This window comes from Neomonachus schauinslandi, chromosome 12, assembly GCF_002201575.2.
Source record: "Neomonachus schauinslandi chromosome 12, ASM220157v2, whole genome shotgun sequence".
Lineage (NCBI taxonomy): Eukaryota > Metazoa > Chordata > Mammalia > Carnivora > Phocidae > Neomonachus > Neomonachus schauinslandi.
In genome coordinates this window covers 105,575,984-105,592,707 of record NC_058414.1, presented here as the reverse complement: position 1 = coordinate 105,592,707, position 16,724 = coordinate 105,575,984, and the positions used below count along the sequence as shown (strand labels likewise).

The following is a 16,724-nucleotide window of genomic DNA, read 5'->3' as shown; positions in this document are numbered from 1 at the left end:
TCAAATTTCACAAATAAGGACTTGGGGGGTTGGTAGATGAGGGGCCAGGGGGATTAGCCTGTTTACAGAATTAAAATCTCCACAACAAGTCGTGAACTATGGCATTCTGGTAGGACTCTGCCCTGTATTAGCGAGAGTCACACTGCCAACTCACTCAACTGCTTCTTTCACCACTGGCTGAGCACCTACTGTGTGCGAGGCAGGCACACAGCCCTCAGAGACAGTGGTGAGAAAGAGACACATCTCTGTCCACAGAGCTCCTGGCCTAGCGAAGGAGGCAGAGCACATCGACTGAACAAGTCATACACATACACGTTTACACATAGGTGCCAAATGCTCTGGAATGTCCCTTGTTACCTTCCGGGTAAAAGATGCTCTCGTCCTGCCGTGAGATCTTCCTGTGGCTAAGTGGGAGCTGCATGTGGCCAGAGAGACCGAAGCCCCACCTGGCCCCTCGCTGACCATCCCCACCCCTCACTGTGCCAGGGGGCCATCGTGGGCTTTCTTGGATCTCACCCCAAAATTCTGTTATAACTGAGTACAAAATTCAAGAGCATTTATTTACTTGGGTTATTTTTATACAGACATTTTTAAATACTAAAACATAATGTAAAATGTGTCTGACACTCAAATAATGCCAAAAGAAGCCCAAGAAAGTTTTAAGAAAACACAGTTGGCAGAGGTCATTTCAATGACATAACTCCATTTAATTTATACCTGAGTATGTCCTTTTCGGCAGGACTAAGAAAATTGTTCATTAAAGTACATTTTCATGGTAGATTGCTTAAAATATAGATGTGCTAATATTTTAAAGCTATTCTAAAAATAAGTAGAAATATTCTCAGAGAAGAACATAATCGACATGACTATTTCCTCTCAAGCTCAGCATACACTAAAATGTTTGTTGTTTCCATTCAAAAAACAGTGATTTATTCACTGGGAACACTGAGGTGACATTCTTGTAAAGTAAGTTACATACAGAATACATGTCCTCTATCAATGTACATGCACACGGACACAACTGTCTTTCCCGTGTGGGTCATCACTCTGCCCTGCCCCCGTCCCCAAGACCACACCCCGCTATCTTGCAGCCCCCTTCTACAGGGCTTCCTGCAAGAGTAGCCGCAGCTTCCTCAGCTCGTCTCCCGCGGGGGCTGCCCACGCCCTCTTCAGGTACTGGACGTCCACGCTGCCAGAGGCTCTGGCCAGCACCAGGGCCAGGAAGCCGCCACTGGCCTTCTCTGCTTCACCCACGACGGTCATGGCCACCAGCCTGAAAGTAAGAAGCACATGCTGTGTGATCGTTGAGTCTCCCAAATTATCTATCCTCCAAGGAAGGAGTAAAAAGCAAAGGAAATTCTAAAAATTTCAGTAACAGTCAAAAGAAAGGTTGGGCCAGAAATAAAGATACAAAAATCTACGGAAACCGCTTAGAAAACGTATTTCTGCATTTCTGCAGACTGACTGCTTGCGAGGGTCACAGATCTTGATGGAGGATGTGCTGCCTGAAGACACGTGGGCTGGAATGCCCTGAGCGCTAGACCCTCCCGTCCAGCTTTGTTCCTCCTGGTGAACGGGGATGCCAGGGGCCCTCGGGTGCCCAGCAAGAAACCCGGAGACGGCCCAACAGCCCTGAGCTTGCCTCTCTCGTCCCTTCACTGACCAGTTTCTCTGAGTCCTGTTTCTAGCCTTTCCCCTCACAGGCTGCTGACAGACACTCAGCGACCTGCATCCCACGTCTGCTCGAGGCCCGCTGGCTGCTCAGGGCCCCCCAGATCCCAGTTCCCACACAGCACCTGCAGTACTGGCCGCTTGGGACTCCCGCTCCTCCGGTCTTCCTCTGTTCACTTCCACTTATCCTTTGAGACCTGACTCTGTGGCATCACCTCCAGAGGCCTCCCCTGGCCCCTGACTAGATCCCTTGACTATGCCTGATTTGGTCAGGGGTCCCCAGCCTCCTCGAAATGCCTCTGGCCTACATTCATCCCACCGTTACCCACCAAGAAGGCTGAGACCATGCCCGCCTCATACCGACCTCAATGCTCCCGCCCCTCCTGTCTCCTCATAATGACCAGGGCTGCCAGCACCAGCACCCACAGGGGCCTTGATTCCGTGGGATCCATGACTGGCACAGGACGGGAGCAGTGAGCCCCTCCAGGGGGTTACCAGCAGTCGCAGGTAGCAGAGAATGTCCACGGTGGCCCCACAGGGTCCGAGCGCCCACTGGTACTCCGTAAGCTTGTCCCCACAATCCAACTCCCAGGCCCCCGTGATGTAAGCACAGCACACCCTGACAGGGACCTGACTGAGGTCCGGTCAGTCTACACCCACGCACAGGCCACGCTCTGGAGAGCCACAACACGACTTGTGGCAGGTGAGCAAACCACGAAAAATTACAATCATTGAGGGAGACAAACCACGCGAGACTCTTAACCCCAGGGAACAAACTGAGGGCTGCTGGAGGGAGGGGGTGGGGGGTGGGGTAACTGGGGGATGGGCAGTAAGGACGGCAGGTGATGTGATGAGCACTGGGTGTTGTACGCAGCTGATGAGTCACTGACCTCTGCCTCCGGAACTAACACGACACAGACGTTAGTACTAACTACTTAGTACTAACTTAGTACTACTTAGTGCTTCAACACTGCTGTTCAATTACTAGTGTAAAACACAGGTCAAGTTTAAGTGCCACAAGTCTGGGAACATGAGTAGCAGGTAACAAACATGAAGCCTTCCACTGCGCAGCAACCGCGATACAAGGGTGCACCACTCGGCGGGCTCCGCGGGCACCGCTAAGCTGGGTCTACGTGAAAACAGATGTCAAAGCAAAGTGTGGACTCTGACGGTCCAGGTAAAATGCCCCTGGGATGAGAGCCAGACAGTCTAAGCCGAGGGCAGAGAAAAGGCACAGGCTGGGCTCGCACGCTGCTACCACCCCCCTGCGCTGGCCCAGAGCCGTGCCTACCCCCCCCCCCTCCCCGCTCTCTGCCTGGCCTGCTTCTGCTCCCAGACCATGAGCACGCAGCTTACTTATCACCACGGGTTTTAAATTCACCTAAATGTGGTAAATTCTTCCTTCTACCTAAACTCGTGCCTTTTAGACTCTGTTAGTTCCTTGTTCTGTCCTTCTCTGCAGCTGAAGAAACACTGAGCCCTTCCTAGGAATACGACTTCTTTAGCGGACACAGCTGCTAACCAGGAGGCGTCTACAACGGAATGCTCCACATCATTCTCTGCTCTGCCTCAGCAGCTCCCCTGCTCTGTGAGGCTTCAGCTCGCTGCCCTCTGCCGAGATCCAGACACGCTGGCCGGTCCCCACTGCCACCTAGGGCGTGGGGAGGGAGAGACCCCTGTCCCCACCCCAGGAGACCCCAAACCTCCCCTCTTCTTGGTAAGACCTTCCTTCCCTACCCCACTGAAAATCCACACTTGATCCCTCCCTGTTTATTTCTCCCATCACAAGTTGTGGGACTTGCTAGTTTATTTTGTTCACTACCCATCTTGCCCCATCAGGATGTGAGCCTACCAGCTGTTTCACCGCTGTACCCCGGGGCCTGCCCTGGTGCCCGGCACACAGTAGGTACTCGGGAAACACTTGTTTTATTAAATAACGGACAAACTTTGGGGAATAAACTGTGTGTACATTCTGTGTTTATAAGTGAATCACAGTCTGGATTTCGATGATGTATTTTTTAATAATTAGAATAATGTAAGTGGGTCCATTTCTGGGCTCTCTATTCTGTTCCACTGATCTGTGTGTCTGTTTTTGTGCCAGCACCAGACGGTCTTGATGATGACAGCTTTGTAATAGAGCTGGAAGTCTAGAATTGTGATGCCGCCAGCTTTGCTTTTCTTTTTCAACATTCCCCTGGCGATTTGGGGTCTTTTCTGACTCCATACAAATTTTAGGATTGTTTCTTCCAGCTCCGTGAAAAATGTCAACGGTATTTTGATAGGGATGGTGTTGAACATGTAAATTACTCTGGGCAGCATTAACATTTTAATGATGTTTATTCTTCCAATCCATGAGCATGGGATGTTTTTCCATCTTTTTTGTGTCTTCCTCCTCCATTTCTTTTGTAAGTGTTCTGCAGTTTCTAGAGTATAGATCCTTTACCTCTTTGGTTAGGTCTACTCCTAGGTATCTTATGGTTTTTGGTGCTATTATAAATGGAATCGATTCCCTAATTTCTCTTTCTACAGTTACATTGTTAGTGTATAGAAAAGCAACTGATTTCTTTGCATTGATTTTGTATCCTGCCACATTACTGAATTGCTGTATGATGTGGTTCATATGTACAATAGAATACTACTCAGCCATCAGAAAGGAGGAATACCCACCATTTGCATCGACATGTATGGAACTGGAAGGGATTATGCTAAGTGAAATAAGTCAAGCAGAGAAAAGTCAATTATCATATGGTTTCATTTATCTGTGGAACATAAGGAATAGCATGGAGGACATTAGGAGAAGGAAGGGAAAAATGAAGGGGGGGAAATCGGAGGGGGAGACAAAACATGAAAGACTATGGACTCAGGGAAACTAGAGGGGAGGGGGGTGGGGAGATGGGTTAGTCCAGTGATGGGTATTAAGGAGGGCACGTACTGCATGGAGCACTGGGTGTTATATGAAAACAATGAATCATAGAACACTACATCAAAAACAAATGATGTAATGTATGGTGATTAACATAATAAAAAAAGAATAATGTAAGTGTACATACTACTTGCACTAAATACACGAGGGTCTTAATTTTTTCAGGTCTTTTTTTTTTTTTTTTAGAAAGAGAGAGAGGTAGCAAGAGCGCACACAAGCAGGGGAACGTCAGGCAGAGGGAGAGGGAGAAGCAGACTCCCCGCCGAGCAGGCAGCCCGATGCGGGGCTCGATCCCAGGACCCCGGGATCATGACCTGAGCCGAAGGCAGACGCCCAACCGCCTGAGCCCCCCAGGCGCCCCTTTTCAGGTCTTGCTGGTGTGTCCTAACGTTCTGTCAAACCGTACCCTAGTTTTGATCACCGCTTGCCCTTCTCTTTCCTCTACAAAGGGACGTGGGCGACAGCTGGGTGGCCCCGTCCTCCACAGGTCATGGGAGCTTTCATTTCACAGCAGGAGAATGTACTGACAAAAAACAGAAAATCTCAAGAAAGAAAACAGGTATCGAGACAAAGCGGGGTCAAGAGAGAGCCCTTCACAGTGAAAACTTGATATGTATTTCAACTGTCAATTAAACAAAACAACAAAAACGGGATTATTTAAAAGCACATCAATAACTACTCGCATGAATGGGTTTCACCTTACTCAGTGCAGAGGCACATGGGGCTGGTTTGAATGGGACATCAATTTAGGGCAGAGGAATGACACTGATGTGAAATTATGTGAATTACTGATTCCCATGTAGTATCTCTTTTTAGAAACGAGAAGGAAGACTCTGTATATCACTCGGACAAATACTGAATTTAAAAGACTAATAAATGGGATGCCTCGGTGGCTCAGTCATTAAGTGTCTGCCTTCTGCTCAGGTCACCATCATGGGGTCCTGGGATCAAGTCCCACGTCGGGCTCCCAGCAACTTGGGGAGCTTGCTTCTCCCTCTGCCTCTGCCTCTGCCTCTCTCTCATGAATAAATAAATAAAATCTTTAAAACATAAAAAAAAATTTTTTTAATTAAAAAAATAAAAGACTAATAAATGAATGCAACTAAGGAGCTCACAAAAAGCTTTTTTTATTTATAGAATGATAATCATGGTGGGGGGGCAGCGCCTGGGTGGCTCAGTCATTAAGCATCTGCCTTTGGCTCAGGTCATGATCTCAGGGTCCTGGGATTGAGCCCCGCATCGGGCTCCCTGCTCTGCGGGAAGCCTGCTTCTCCCTCTGCCCCTCACCCTGCTCGTGCTCACTCTCTCTCACTCTCTCTCTCTCTCTCAAATAAATAAATAAAATTAATAAATGCAAGGATTAAAAAACAAATATATCTGGGGCACCTGGGTGGCTCAGTCGTTAAGCGTCTACCTTCGGCTCATTGGTCATGATCCCGCGGTCCTGGGATTGAGCCCCGCATCACGCTCCCTGCTCAGTGGGGAGCCTGCTTCTCCCTCTCCCACTGCCCTCCCCCTGCTTGTGCTCTCTCTCTCTCACTCACTCTATCTCAAATAGATGAAAAAATAAATAAAAAGGATGATAATCATGGGAAAATAGTACAGTGTGAATTCTTTAATCCACAGACTCTTCTGGCCTAAATATGAAATAACATATTCTAAAGTGGTTTTCAAAACATTATTTAAATATGTAAATATAAAAGTATTTAAATTTAAACATAAATAACCACAGTTTAAAGTGTAGCAACCTTACCCATAAATCACCAAGGATGCTTCTGAGAAGAACTGCCCGGGAGGGCACATCATCAGACTCACCTGTCTGGGGAGATGAGCTGTTTGGCTACAGGACCCAGATCACTTTCCAGCAGATCCCAGATATAAATACAGGACGTGTCATCCTGGGCCAGAAACACGGCAGGCCTGGTCAAGGACCAGCGGAGGCCTATGACCGCGTGGCCGTTGGTGCTGCCGTCCCACTGAAGGAGAGGGCACTCGGACGTCAGCTGGTGTAACCTGATGCTTCCATCTGAACAGCCGGCCTGGGGACAGAGGTGGACATTGTTGGTCTCCGTTCTTTCTTCTTTTCTACTCAGCCTCAGCAGTGAGGGACACTCTTCAGAGCACTGGCTCTGTCCTCACAGATTACAAAGGGGAGCATTCACCCTGGAGATCCTGATACACTTTGAACCCCCTTCCCCTTCCCCAAACGGCCAATAATGAATTCCGTGAATATATAAACAGATGTTTATCTTTAACAAAGTTGAATATGGCTAATTCAACCACAGGCTGTTAAGATCGGCTCCAGAGAAACCAATAACCCACCTTTTTAAAAAGATTATATAAATGTGAACCAATAATACGATTATATATTCCCCTCGGATTGAGATTTTTATAAAATAAAACTTGGCTGGTTTAGTAAAAGCCCACATTTTTAGCTTCAAGAAGCTTAACTCCTTTTTAACGCAACATATTTAATCCTTCACGTCCTTCCTCGAAAAGAGCAGAGGCACGAGTTAGCAACCACAAAATGCTCTGTGCACTCGCGGATTGAGCACCTAAGTGTACATGGCGGGTGAGAGCAGCCAGGTACCCCCTGCCGGGTGGGTGGAGGGAACCGGGGTTGCCCTGGCATTAAGCACGTGCAGTCAGCACTGGCTAAATGATAAGCACACGGAGATCAAAGCAGGTTATCCATGCTGCGTCCTACCCAGTGAGCACTTCTTGCTGCCCAGATCTTGGTTTCCCAGTACTTTTCTCCTGCCTGGAGCCAGGACTCCCTGGAGAATGGCTGATTCCGGAGTTTGCTGTACCAGAAAGCACAGGTCAGAAAACACAGGAGCCAGCCTGACGGGCGTCCCCAGGACAGTCTGAGCAGCAGAGACAGTACAGCAGAGGACGTGACCATGAGGAGAGTCAACAGCCGACAGCCATGTGTCCACCTGACGTCCTAAGTACACACATGCGTGCCTGCCCACGACACGAGGGAAAGCCTTCCTACCAGCGCACAACCAGCCAGAAACACGAAACTAAGGGCAGGACTAGGAAATCGCCATTTGCCAATCACCCCAATAACGGATGCAGGCAAGCCGTGCCGATGGATGCCCGGACCGAGTGACCGGCAGGGGGCGCTGGGGAGGTGCACGTGGGGGCGCCGACCGAGTGACCGTTTCTCTCCCCACTGACACACGGGAATCAGACAGGGAAAGGAGTGACTCCAGGGGCAGATGCGGGTCAGAGCAAACCTGAATCTAATCGTGAGGAAACATCACACAGAATCAAACTGAGGAGCCTAAGCCCCTCAGGACGTCTGAGGAACTGTCCAGAACTGAGTGAGATTCGTGACCTGGGGTGTTATTTTGCTATGAACCAGGCCGTCGTCGATCAGACCCGCACATTGGATGCCAGGGCTGTTCCAGTGCTAACCTCCTACTGGTCAAGGCTGGACTGCGGCTGCAGGAGCACGACCCTAGTTTTAGGAAACCAACACCAAACTGTTTATGGATAAAGTATCATTTCTGCAACTTCCTGTCAGACAGTAAAGCAGGGAGATCCACACACAGACCGGCAGAGAGGACGGAGCCACGGAGCAAAGAATGTGATGTGACGGGCAGGTTCTTGTAACTTTCCCATACGCCCAAGTTAGGTGAAGATAAAGCCTTTCCAGACCCATTCCACAGCGACGTGGAACGCTCTGCACGGGCTACGCAGACGGGACCTTCCGCCACGCAGTCCACTGGCACCAGCATGCGCTGGTGAGTGACCAACTTTAAAGAAATCCCCAGAGATCACTGCTAGTGTTTTGCTGCCCAACAGAAATGGTGCTTTAACAACCGACTTTCTTACCAAGAATACTGGTTCTCCAAACGGTGAAAAATCAATCACATTCACTTTGACTGGTCTCATACCAGGTTGCTGGGGCTTGTACAATTTGGGAGATACTCTCAAATCTTGTCTGGTGCCATGACTTATAAGACCCTGGTAATGAGAAGACCAACGGTGATAAAAAGGATTAGGCATGAGGTTGGATAAAAGCAGTTATTCTTGAAACAATTACACAGCATCGTAATAAAAGCAAATAATAAGTTAATCTTTAATGAAGATTTGCCAAACAACCAAGAAAGGAGAATGAGTTACAGAATGAGATTTAAACTCTTACTTACCACATCTGTGCCCACAATGAAATGACTAGGGTCTGAAGGCAGAAACTTCACATTCAGGGTTCGTGTGGCCCCCCAGAATTCACAGCCTTTATGGGAAAGGCTGGAAAGAAACAGCAAAATGAGCAGATGAACTGTTTGGCACCAGGGGGCTGACAGCACTTCACACATTTACCCTTCGCCGGGTGTCCCTGGACATGGAGCTGGTGGTCTCACCTTTCCTCTGTGGCTCTTCGCTGCTCTTTTCCCATTTCTTTTTCTGTTCCCTAAGCTCTAGACATTCCTCCAGCTCTGGTCTCCTGTTCACTAATTCTTTCTTCAGCTATGTCTAATGTATTTAACCATTCACGTACTTTAAATTTCAGAGATGATCATTTCTTTCTAGAAATCTTTTAGATTGTCCCATTATCCCAAGTTCTTGTTATGCTGAGCCCATTCATTGTGCCGTGGTAAATGTTTCTTCAGGCTTGCAGTTTTTATAATTTTTCTTTCTGAACTGCTTCCTCTAAGAGCCCTGGGAGCCCATCTTGTGGGAGCATCCCCCACGTAGGAGTGCTGACAATACTGACTTCATCTTGGGCGTGTCCTCTCTTGGGGCTACATGTTCTAGGCCCCTTGGAGAGTAATATACACACCTCAGAAATGACCACTGAGGCCAGGACTGGGGGAGGCTTCCTTTGGCATTCCACCAATTTGTTAAAGATAACAAAGGGTCCCCCCCTCCTGAGACACAGATGGCACCATGAGATCTAATTAAGGATTAGCTTGCAATGAGGCGCACACAAACCCTCTGAGGTGTATGTGAACCCTCTGACCTTACTACAGTGCCTCTCTGCACATCCCCTTACTCTATAAAATCTGTGCACTAAGGTCTGAACTTTGCAGAGCACAGCTCTGATGGTCACCTGCTCAATCCTCCCTGTCAGTAAGTTACCCTGAATAAAACGCTGAGTAAACTGGATGGAGTCACCTGCTTTGTTTCCCGGTCTCAAAGTGCCTCCTCAGTAGGAAGGATGGACCCTCCTCCTCCACCTTCGAACACCGCCTACTGGGCAGCTGTCCCAGTGTTTGATGGTGAGCCACTGGTCTGAGACTCTGATGCCACCTCCCCAGCTTGGGGATCCCAGCCCCCACCGGAAGCTCGGGGTTTCAAGTCTCCCACGCCCCCTTCTCTCTCCTGGGTTGGGGTGGGGCTCCCTGAGTTGCTCTCTCACTGAAGGGGCCGTGAACTCAGGAATCCCGCACAGGGCTCTCACTTCTAGCCCCCAGCGTCAGGCAAGCCTGATGCGTCACTGGTCGCATGTCCTGAGCCCCGCACAGCCGAGAAGCCTGTGACAGCCACGCTGACACCCAAGCCTCCACACCACACAAAGGCTTGCATACTAACTTCAAGCTCCATTCCTGGCTGGCACTGTCCTCTTCTTCGTTGGAAAAACTCTATTTAGTTTATTGTTAGTTTTTACGTTGTACAGTGTATGTATTTGTAACAGGAAAGGGCCCATGGCTGCCCCTTCTGCCAGAAGTTGGGAATCTGGCCACTGTCTCTCATACCCACACTGAGGACTGCCAATGTCCCTGGTCAGCTGAGGACTCTCCAGTCTGTGCCTCCAGCTGAGATCCCTGCTGTGGAGCTGGCTGCCTCCTGGTCATCTCCACAAGCAGCACGAGCCCAGCCCCCTCCCCCTTAACTCCCATTCCTCATCTCGTGTACAGTACACCTGGCAGCCAAGCCAGACACCTGGTGAGAGGCAACTCCTCCAAACTCCACCCCTTTAACTGGGATCAACCCCTCCATATGCAAGATGGCCACTGTGCTTCAGACCCTATCCTTCTAATCAACCCTACAACAGCCTCCTGTCTCCCTTCCTCTGTCCAATCCCACACTGTCGCCAAGTGGATCACTCTAAATCACAAATAAGACACACCACTCTCTGCCTTAAAATCCTGTGCTGGCTCCCTACCCCCCGCAAGAGAGCCATCTGGACCCTGCAGCACAGCAAACACTCTGAGGTCTGGCCAGCGACTCATCCCCACCTCTCTCAACAGCAAACCTGCCGGCAGTTTCTGAGGTGGGTCGGGTGCTCGCGCCCCTGGGCCTCCCATGTGCTGCTCCCTCTGACTGAGCACGCTCCTTGTCTACCTCCCGTCTCAGCTGCCACCTCCACAATCCATGGGGAAATTCAGCGAGGGCCAGGGGTCAAAGGTACCAGCTGACTTCTTTAAACATAAAGGATTCCCTGTAGGTATCATATTTAAACCAACTAAAGGTGACTTACAATCTCAAAGCATGTACAAATCCATTACTATAACCCAGAGGCATTCTAAGAAGAATCACGCTAATATAAAAAACTTTTCAAGAGTAAATCGCATGCTGATAGCCCCCAACTGCAATAAATGACAAGAAAAAAGATGTTTCGGAAATAAATTTACATGGAATATATAAGTACCACAAACAATATTTGTTTTTTTTGTTTTTTGGGTTTTTTTTTAAAGATTTATTTATTTATTTATTTGACAGAGAAAGACACAGCGAGAGAGGGAACACAAACGGGGAGTGGGAGAGGGAGAAGCAGACTCCCCGCCGAGCAGGGAGCCCGATGCGGGACTCGATCCCGGGACTCCAGGATCATGACCTGAGCCGAAGGCAGTCGCTTAACCAACTGAGCCACCCAGGCGCCCACCACAAACAATATTTGTATATTTAATAAAAATTTTTACGTCACATTAAGTTATAGGAGTAAAAGCAGAAATTGAAATTTCTGAATAAAACTTTCATACTGATGTTTCTGGTTCCTGAAACTTACCTATTTAACTTCAGTGTTTTATTAAAACTGGTTGAAAAATAGTCAAGTTTTTGTAGTACCAATTTATAAGATAGAAATTATTTTAATCAAAGAAAACAATGTTAGCTTTATACCTGGTAACTATATTTATTACACTGACTCATTAATATTAAACTAATTGAGCAAAAATACAGGGTGAAAAGTTGGATTTTTCAATGCATACCCGACCACACATTTTCTGTATGCGCCATTACCTAACGTTATTTCCTTCTGTGGGAAATCGGTCTTGGGAGAGGAGAGAACGTTCTGACTCAGAGTGCACAGCCTTACCTGTCGCTCAGCCGAATCACAGCACTGTGCACCAGCTTTATCCTCCCTCCAGGTATCAGACCTAAAAATAGGAAAACCATAAATAAATGCACCTCTTAATACAAGTTAAACCAAAATCCAATTACAGTTGCCTGGAATCATTTTTCATTGCTTAAATATCTGTGTTAGGAAATGACATCAAATCGTGGGCCCATAAAGAGTGTTCCCTCCCTAATGCAGGCGGGGTTCCTGTAACCTGCCTTATGAGAAAAGGACTATGGAACCAATCAAGAAGCCTTTACATTTTTAGATCTGATAAAATAAAAAAATGGCGGTACACTAAGCAAAACAAAACAAAACAAAACCCAAACCCCTTAAGTTCCCAACAGGAATAGTTTGCTGTAAATGCCCACTGGTGGTATTATGCTCATCAGAAACGCCCCGGACCTCCCTCCTACAAATGCGGAGGCCACCCGGTGGTCACCTGCTCCTCAGCGCTGGCACCCCCTTCCCTGGACTCCCGAGCATTTATGGCCACAACTCTGACCTCTCAGCCATTCACTGGCTTTGCCTCCTGTGTCTGTCCCCAATATCCTCCTCCTTTTTTTTGTAATTACTGCAAAGGAGGGAACTAAAAATGTATACTGAAACCCAAATTCTGGGCAAGGTACTGCCTAGACCCTTGGGAGTATAGAGACCCTAACCATACAGATGAATTCGACTTGCAGGAAGTGTGACTGTAATTACAGTGATGGGCTCTGTCACAGTTACAACTCTGATGGGAGAATGTTCTATGATGACACAGACTTGAAACTGCCCTCCATTTTCCCCAGCACACTCTCCTCCTGCAGGAACTCCAGTGCTGAAAAGTCTCGGCCCAAGTGTTATGACCTCCCCTGGGAAGCCTTCCCTGCCCTGGGTCCACAGCCCTTACTAAGCACTTCTTCTGACGTAGAGGTCACATCACCGATGGCCAGGGCTGGTGTGTCAACCTCCCCATAAGACAACACTCCCTGGGGCAGAGCCAGCATCCTGTCACCTTGCTCCCCTGGCACCCAAGACAGGGCCCAGCTTGTTGAGAGCCCTTCATCGATGGTGAGTGATGAGCTGTAGCCGTGATTTGAGTTAGCACTCATGTAACACACACACACCTCAAACGCTCCCATGGGCATTTAATGGTCGCGCTCTTCCAGCACTGACTACTGGTATGGATGTCAGCCCCTTTGCTTTTCCCAAAAGCAAAGCTGAAACATGGTCAGAGTTTGGGTAAGTGGTCCTACAAATAAAAGGAGTTTTTATATAACAACACTTAACGATGAAAGACACACTGCCCTATAATAACTTGTGGGTGACTATTCCATATTACTACAAAGTATTTTCATGCAAAATGATTTCGTCTCCACAGGCAGATTATGAACTAACTGTGGACTGAGACTTTCTAACTCCTCACCACCATCCAAAATTTCTAAAAAATGGCCTGGTCATGGCTCAAGTGAGCAACACAGGCAGCCTCAAGATGCGCTCGAAGGCTGCAACATGCTTGGGTCCGGGGCATCAGCCTGGGTGAGGGCAGGGGCAGGCCTGAGCCCGACTCTGAGTCCGGCCCCACCATCAAGCCACACCGAGGAGGGGTGAGCACCTCCCAGACGCTGTCCTGCTCTAACATCCCGAGAGTCTATGAGCCCCCCAAAGGCTCAACACGGACTCAGTATGATGGCTTTGTAATAAGCAGAGAGGAAGCTATTAGAAAACAGTGAGAAAATAGTTACTCTGCCTCAAAAATGTTTACGCGTGAAATCAGTGAGGTAATTCAGCCCTGTTTTCATTAAAGTTAGAGTCCACAGTACTTCCAAGCACTGTCTCTGGCATTCAGCACGAAGCACACAGCCCTTGCTCCAGGGACACAAAGTGCCCCATCTCTAACCCTCTGGTTTCCAGACGGCAGGAACAAGTGTCAGCCGGGCACACCCCTCACACAGACACGGTGAACGGGGCTGGTCCCTGGAAAGTAAGCAGTTGAACTAATGATGTGAGGACAGAGTCAGGGAGCGCCAGACCCAAGGAACAGACTCAAGAGTCCACTGTGCCTGGGCCTCGCGGGAGCGGAGCACTGGATGCCACGGCATCGCAAAGTGCTCGAGCTGACTCACACTTCTGAGATGGAGCAGGGACGGGACTCCAGTCCCTCATCCAGAACTCCTCACACGCCACTGTCACCCAGTTTTCTAGCCCTGCTTACAGGTGCTGCTTGCTGCCAGAAACCAAGCCAGACACCAGAAGCCACAAGCCCCCAGTAAGCCCCCAAGACCCAGTTTTTGACCAGTTTACTCCAGTTCAGACACCCTCCAGCATCTAAAAGGGAAGTTCGGCTGTGAGAACCAGACCAAACCAGTCTGAGCCAAGATGGACCACAGTGCTGACCCTTCACCAGCTTTCCCCCTCATTATCATACTAAAAATCACACCCGGGGGTGGGGATTTAACATGCTAATTAGACATGCAGCGTATGAAGGAGCATGAAGAAGCATGACCACTAAGTGTGCAAGCCCCCCCAAAATCCCTGCTCTACATGTTTAGACATCACCCTTTTCCCACCAAAGTTTCTTTAAAGCTCTCGCCAACCCCTCCTGGGGAGCCAGCCTGAGGACTCCTTCCTTTGTGCATCCCCCTAGTGCTGGGGCACGAGCCCCAACAAAGTCCTGCCTGGAACCCCCTTTGGGCCTCTTGTCAATTTCTATTGCTTAGCGCACCCAGGGCTGTTCAGTAAACACTTGCACTCCTCCTGACGTGCGAGGCCGTGGCCGGCCTCTGCCAACTCCAACCTCAGAGAGCCCCCGGAGTCCGACCAAGGGAAGACCACCCACAATGAACATGCATTCAAGCACTCAGACTTCTGAGTGCATGGAAGGAACAGGGAGAAGAGAATGGCACACAGACAGAAACAGAACTTATTAACCCTTCCTGAAATGAAAACATCGTCAGCTGGAAGGAGTATCACTGAGTCACTCTGACGTGTCTATTCAGCGGTTGATTACAGTTATACAATATAGAACGTTAATGTTCATTTTTCAGGCAGCTACTTATTTATTTTTCAAAGTGGTTGTCAGTATCTTTAATCTCTATTCACTCTAGAAAATATTGACTAAATTAACTTTTTTTATTTAATAGTTACCTAAGTCACTTACTGAGCCTGCAATATCTGCCTTTGGTAATTCAACAACCACCTAAAAACAGAATATTGAAATGAGTATTAATGCATATCAGGGATGTACCAGGACACAATCTAAGCAAAGTGCAGTTCTAATTAAGATAGCATTCTATATTCGGTACTAAAAACATAATTGCTCCAGAAAAAAGACTGATCATTAACTTCTAAATGTTATGAATCCCTTTCCTTGACCTCTTTTCACATCTCGTCATTCGGACTGGCCAATGGCCAGAGCCTCAGTGCGTCCTCTGAGAGCCCCCCAAGAATGCATCCCCAGCGCCCTCCCCTCACTCCCCCAGGAAGTCCTGCAGGAGCCTCCGAGTCAGTCCAGTATCGCCCTTGGTGTTCGCGTCTTAGCCAAGCATATCATCGTCCGACCACCAGGCATGTATCAGTGCCTGGACTACCACAGAACTGGCAGGTCCGAGAGCCCATGCATTCAGTCGGCGCTGCCCCATGTGTGAGCACCTGGGCACATCCTACTCACCCACACATTGAGAACCCCACTTTCATCCAGGGAAGCAATGTGGAATGACAAACCTGACATTTCTAGTAGAAACAGAAACAAGAAATGGCTTGTGAACAAAGAAACCACATTGCATAACTTGATTGAAGGATTTCACAGAAGTGAAAGATCACATACCTTCTTGAGTAGAAAAGGGGGAAAGCACAAAACTCTGTTTTTTGTAGACAGACGTGGAGATGGGTTCTACCGCTTGAACAGGACTGCTGTGGTTTACGGAAGTCAGGATACCATCTAAGGTTTAAAGCACACAGGACCACATGTGAAGAAGTCACAGAAGAACAACTAATGTCATGTGGGGATCCATCCTCCCCAAACACCACAAAACCAATATGGACCCCAAATAAAATGATGTGTGATCACAGCTTTCAGCATTACTGTGAAACAGAGATCACAGACCTCAAAACACCTGTAAGGAGAGAGAGACGTACTCATTCCAACAAGTCTACAGGCACGGAGGGCAGGGATGAGGTTAAGACTCTCCACGGCACGAGGGAGTCAAAGGCCCAACAGAAACCAGGCAAAAGCGCCGTCAGAGAGCAAACCCAGCTTCCCGGGCAGGGCCTGGTGGGCCACTCCCCAGCTACAGGGATGGACAGGCTGGAAAGTGGAGCCGGACAAAGGGCAGACGGCAGGGCACGGAGCAGAGACACTCGCCTGCCCCACCCAGTAAAGAAACGACATTTCACAAACTAACAGAATAAAGCTCCTCTGACCTAGAATAGCCATCTATAAAAAGCCCAAGAACAGGGGAAAAAAAAAAATCAAGACAAACTCCATACAAAACTGCTGTAAGAAGAAAATGCAAAATGCAAATCAAAGCACTTGAGATAAAAATTCTCCTGCCCCAAACAAGCACTTAGCAGAAGCCCAGAACTCACCACTCCAGACTGTGTCACATCTCTTCAAAAAGCACTTGGAAATGTACTTCAAGCAAGCAAGCAAAACAACACGTGCAATCAGAAACCCAGGACAGACATGGAGAGAAAACAGCAAGAAACAAAATGAGAGCGGGGGCTGAATCCTGGGAAAAACCGGTGAAGAGCAGACAAGACTCCAGTTCACCAAGCTTGAGGAGCAAGCACTCAGGGCGGCCCAGGTACTAGGTGGGGGGTACACTGGGAGGAGAGCTGTGCACTGCAGGGGCGGGG

General features: G+C 48.5%; 1 protein-coding gene across 5 annotated transcripts in view; it reads right to left on the bottom strand.

Moving 5' to 3' along the window:
• Positions 1-706: 706 nt before the first annotated feature.
• The window catches only part of DYNC2I1 (dynein 2 intermediate chain 1), a 57,196-nt gene continuing 41,178 nt past the window's right edge, over positions 707-16,724 (bottom strand). For all 5 annotated transcript variants that reach the window (XM_044919989.1, XM_021692870.1, XM_044919990.1 and 2 more), the window contains 8 exons: positions 15,694-15,807; positions 15,538-15,599; positions 15,015-15,066; positions 11,865-11,925; positions 8,755-8,854; positions 8,438-8,569; positions 6,410-6,633; positions 707-1,273 (listed from right to left, as the gene is read on the bottom strand). In XM_044919989.1, the coding sequence (XP_044775924.1) occupies positions 1,099-1,273; positions 6,410-6,633; positions 8,438-8,569; positions 8,755-8,854; positions 11,865-11,925; positions 15,015-15,066; positions 15,538-15,599; positions 15,694-15,807 (920 nt within the window). In that variant the 3' untranslated portion in view covers positions 707-1,098. The remainder of the gene's footprint in view (positions 1,274-6,409; positions 6,634-8,437; positions 8,570-8,754; positions 8,855-11,864; positions 11,926-15,014; positions 15,067-15,537; positions 15,600-15,693; positions 15,808-16,724) is intronic.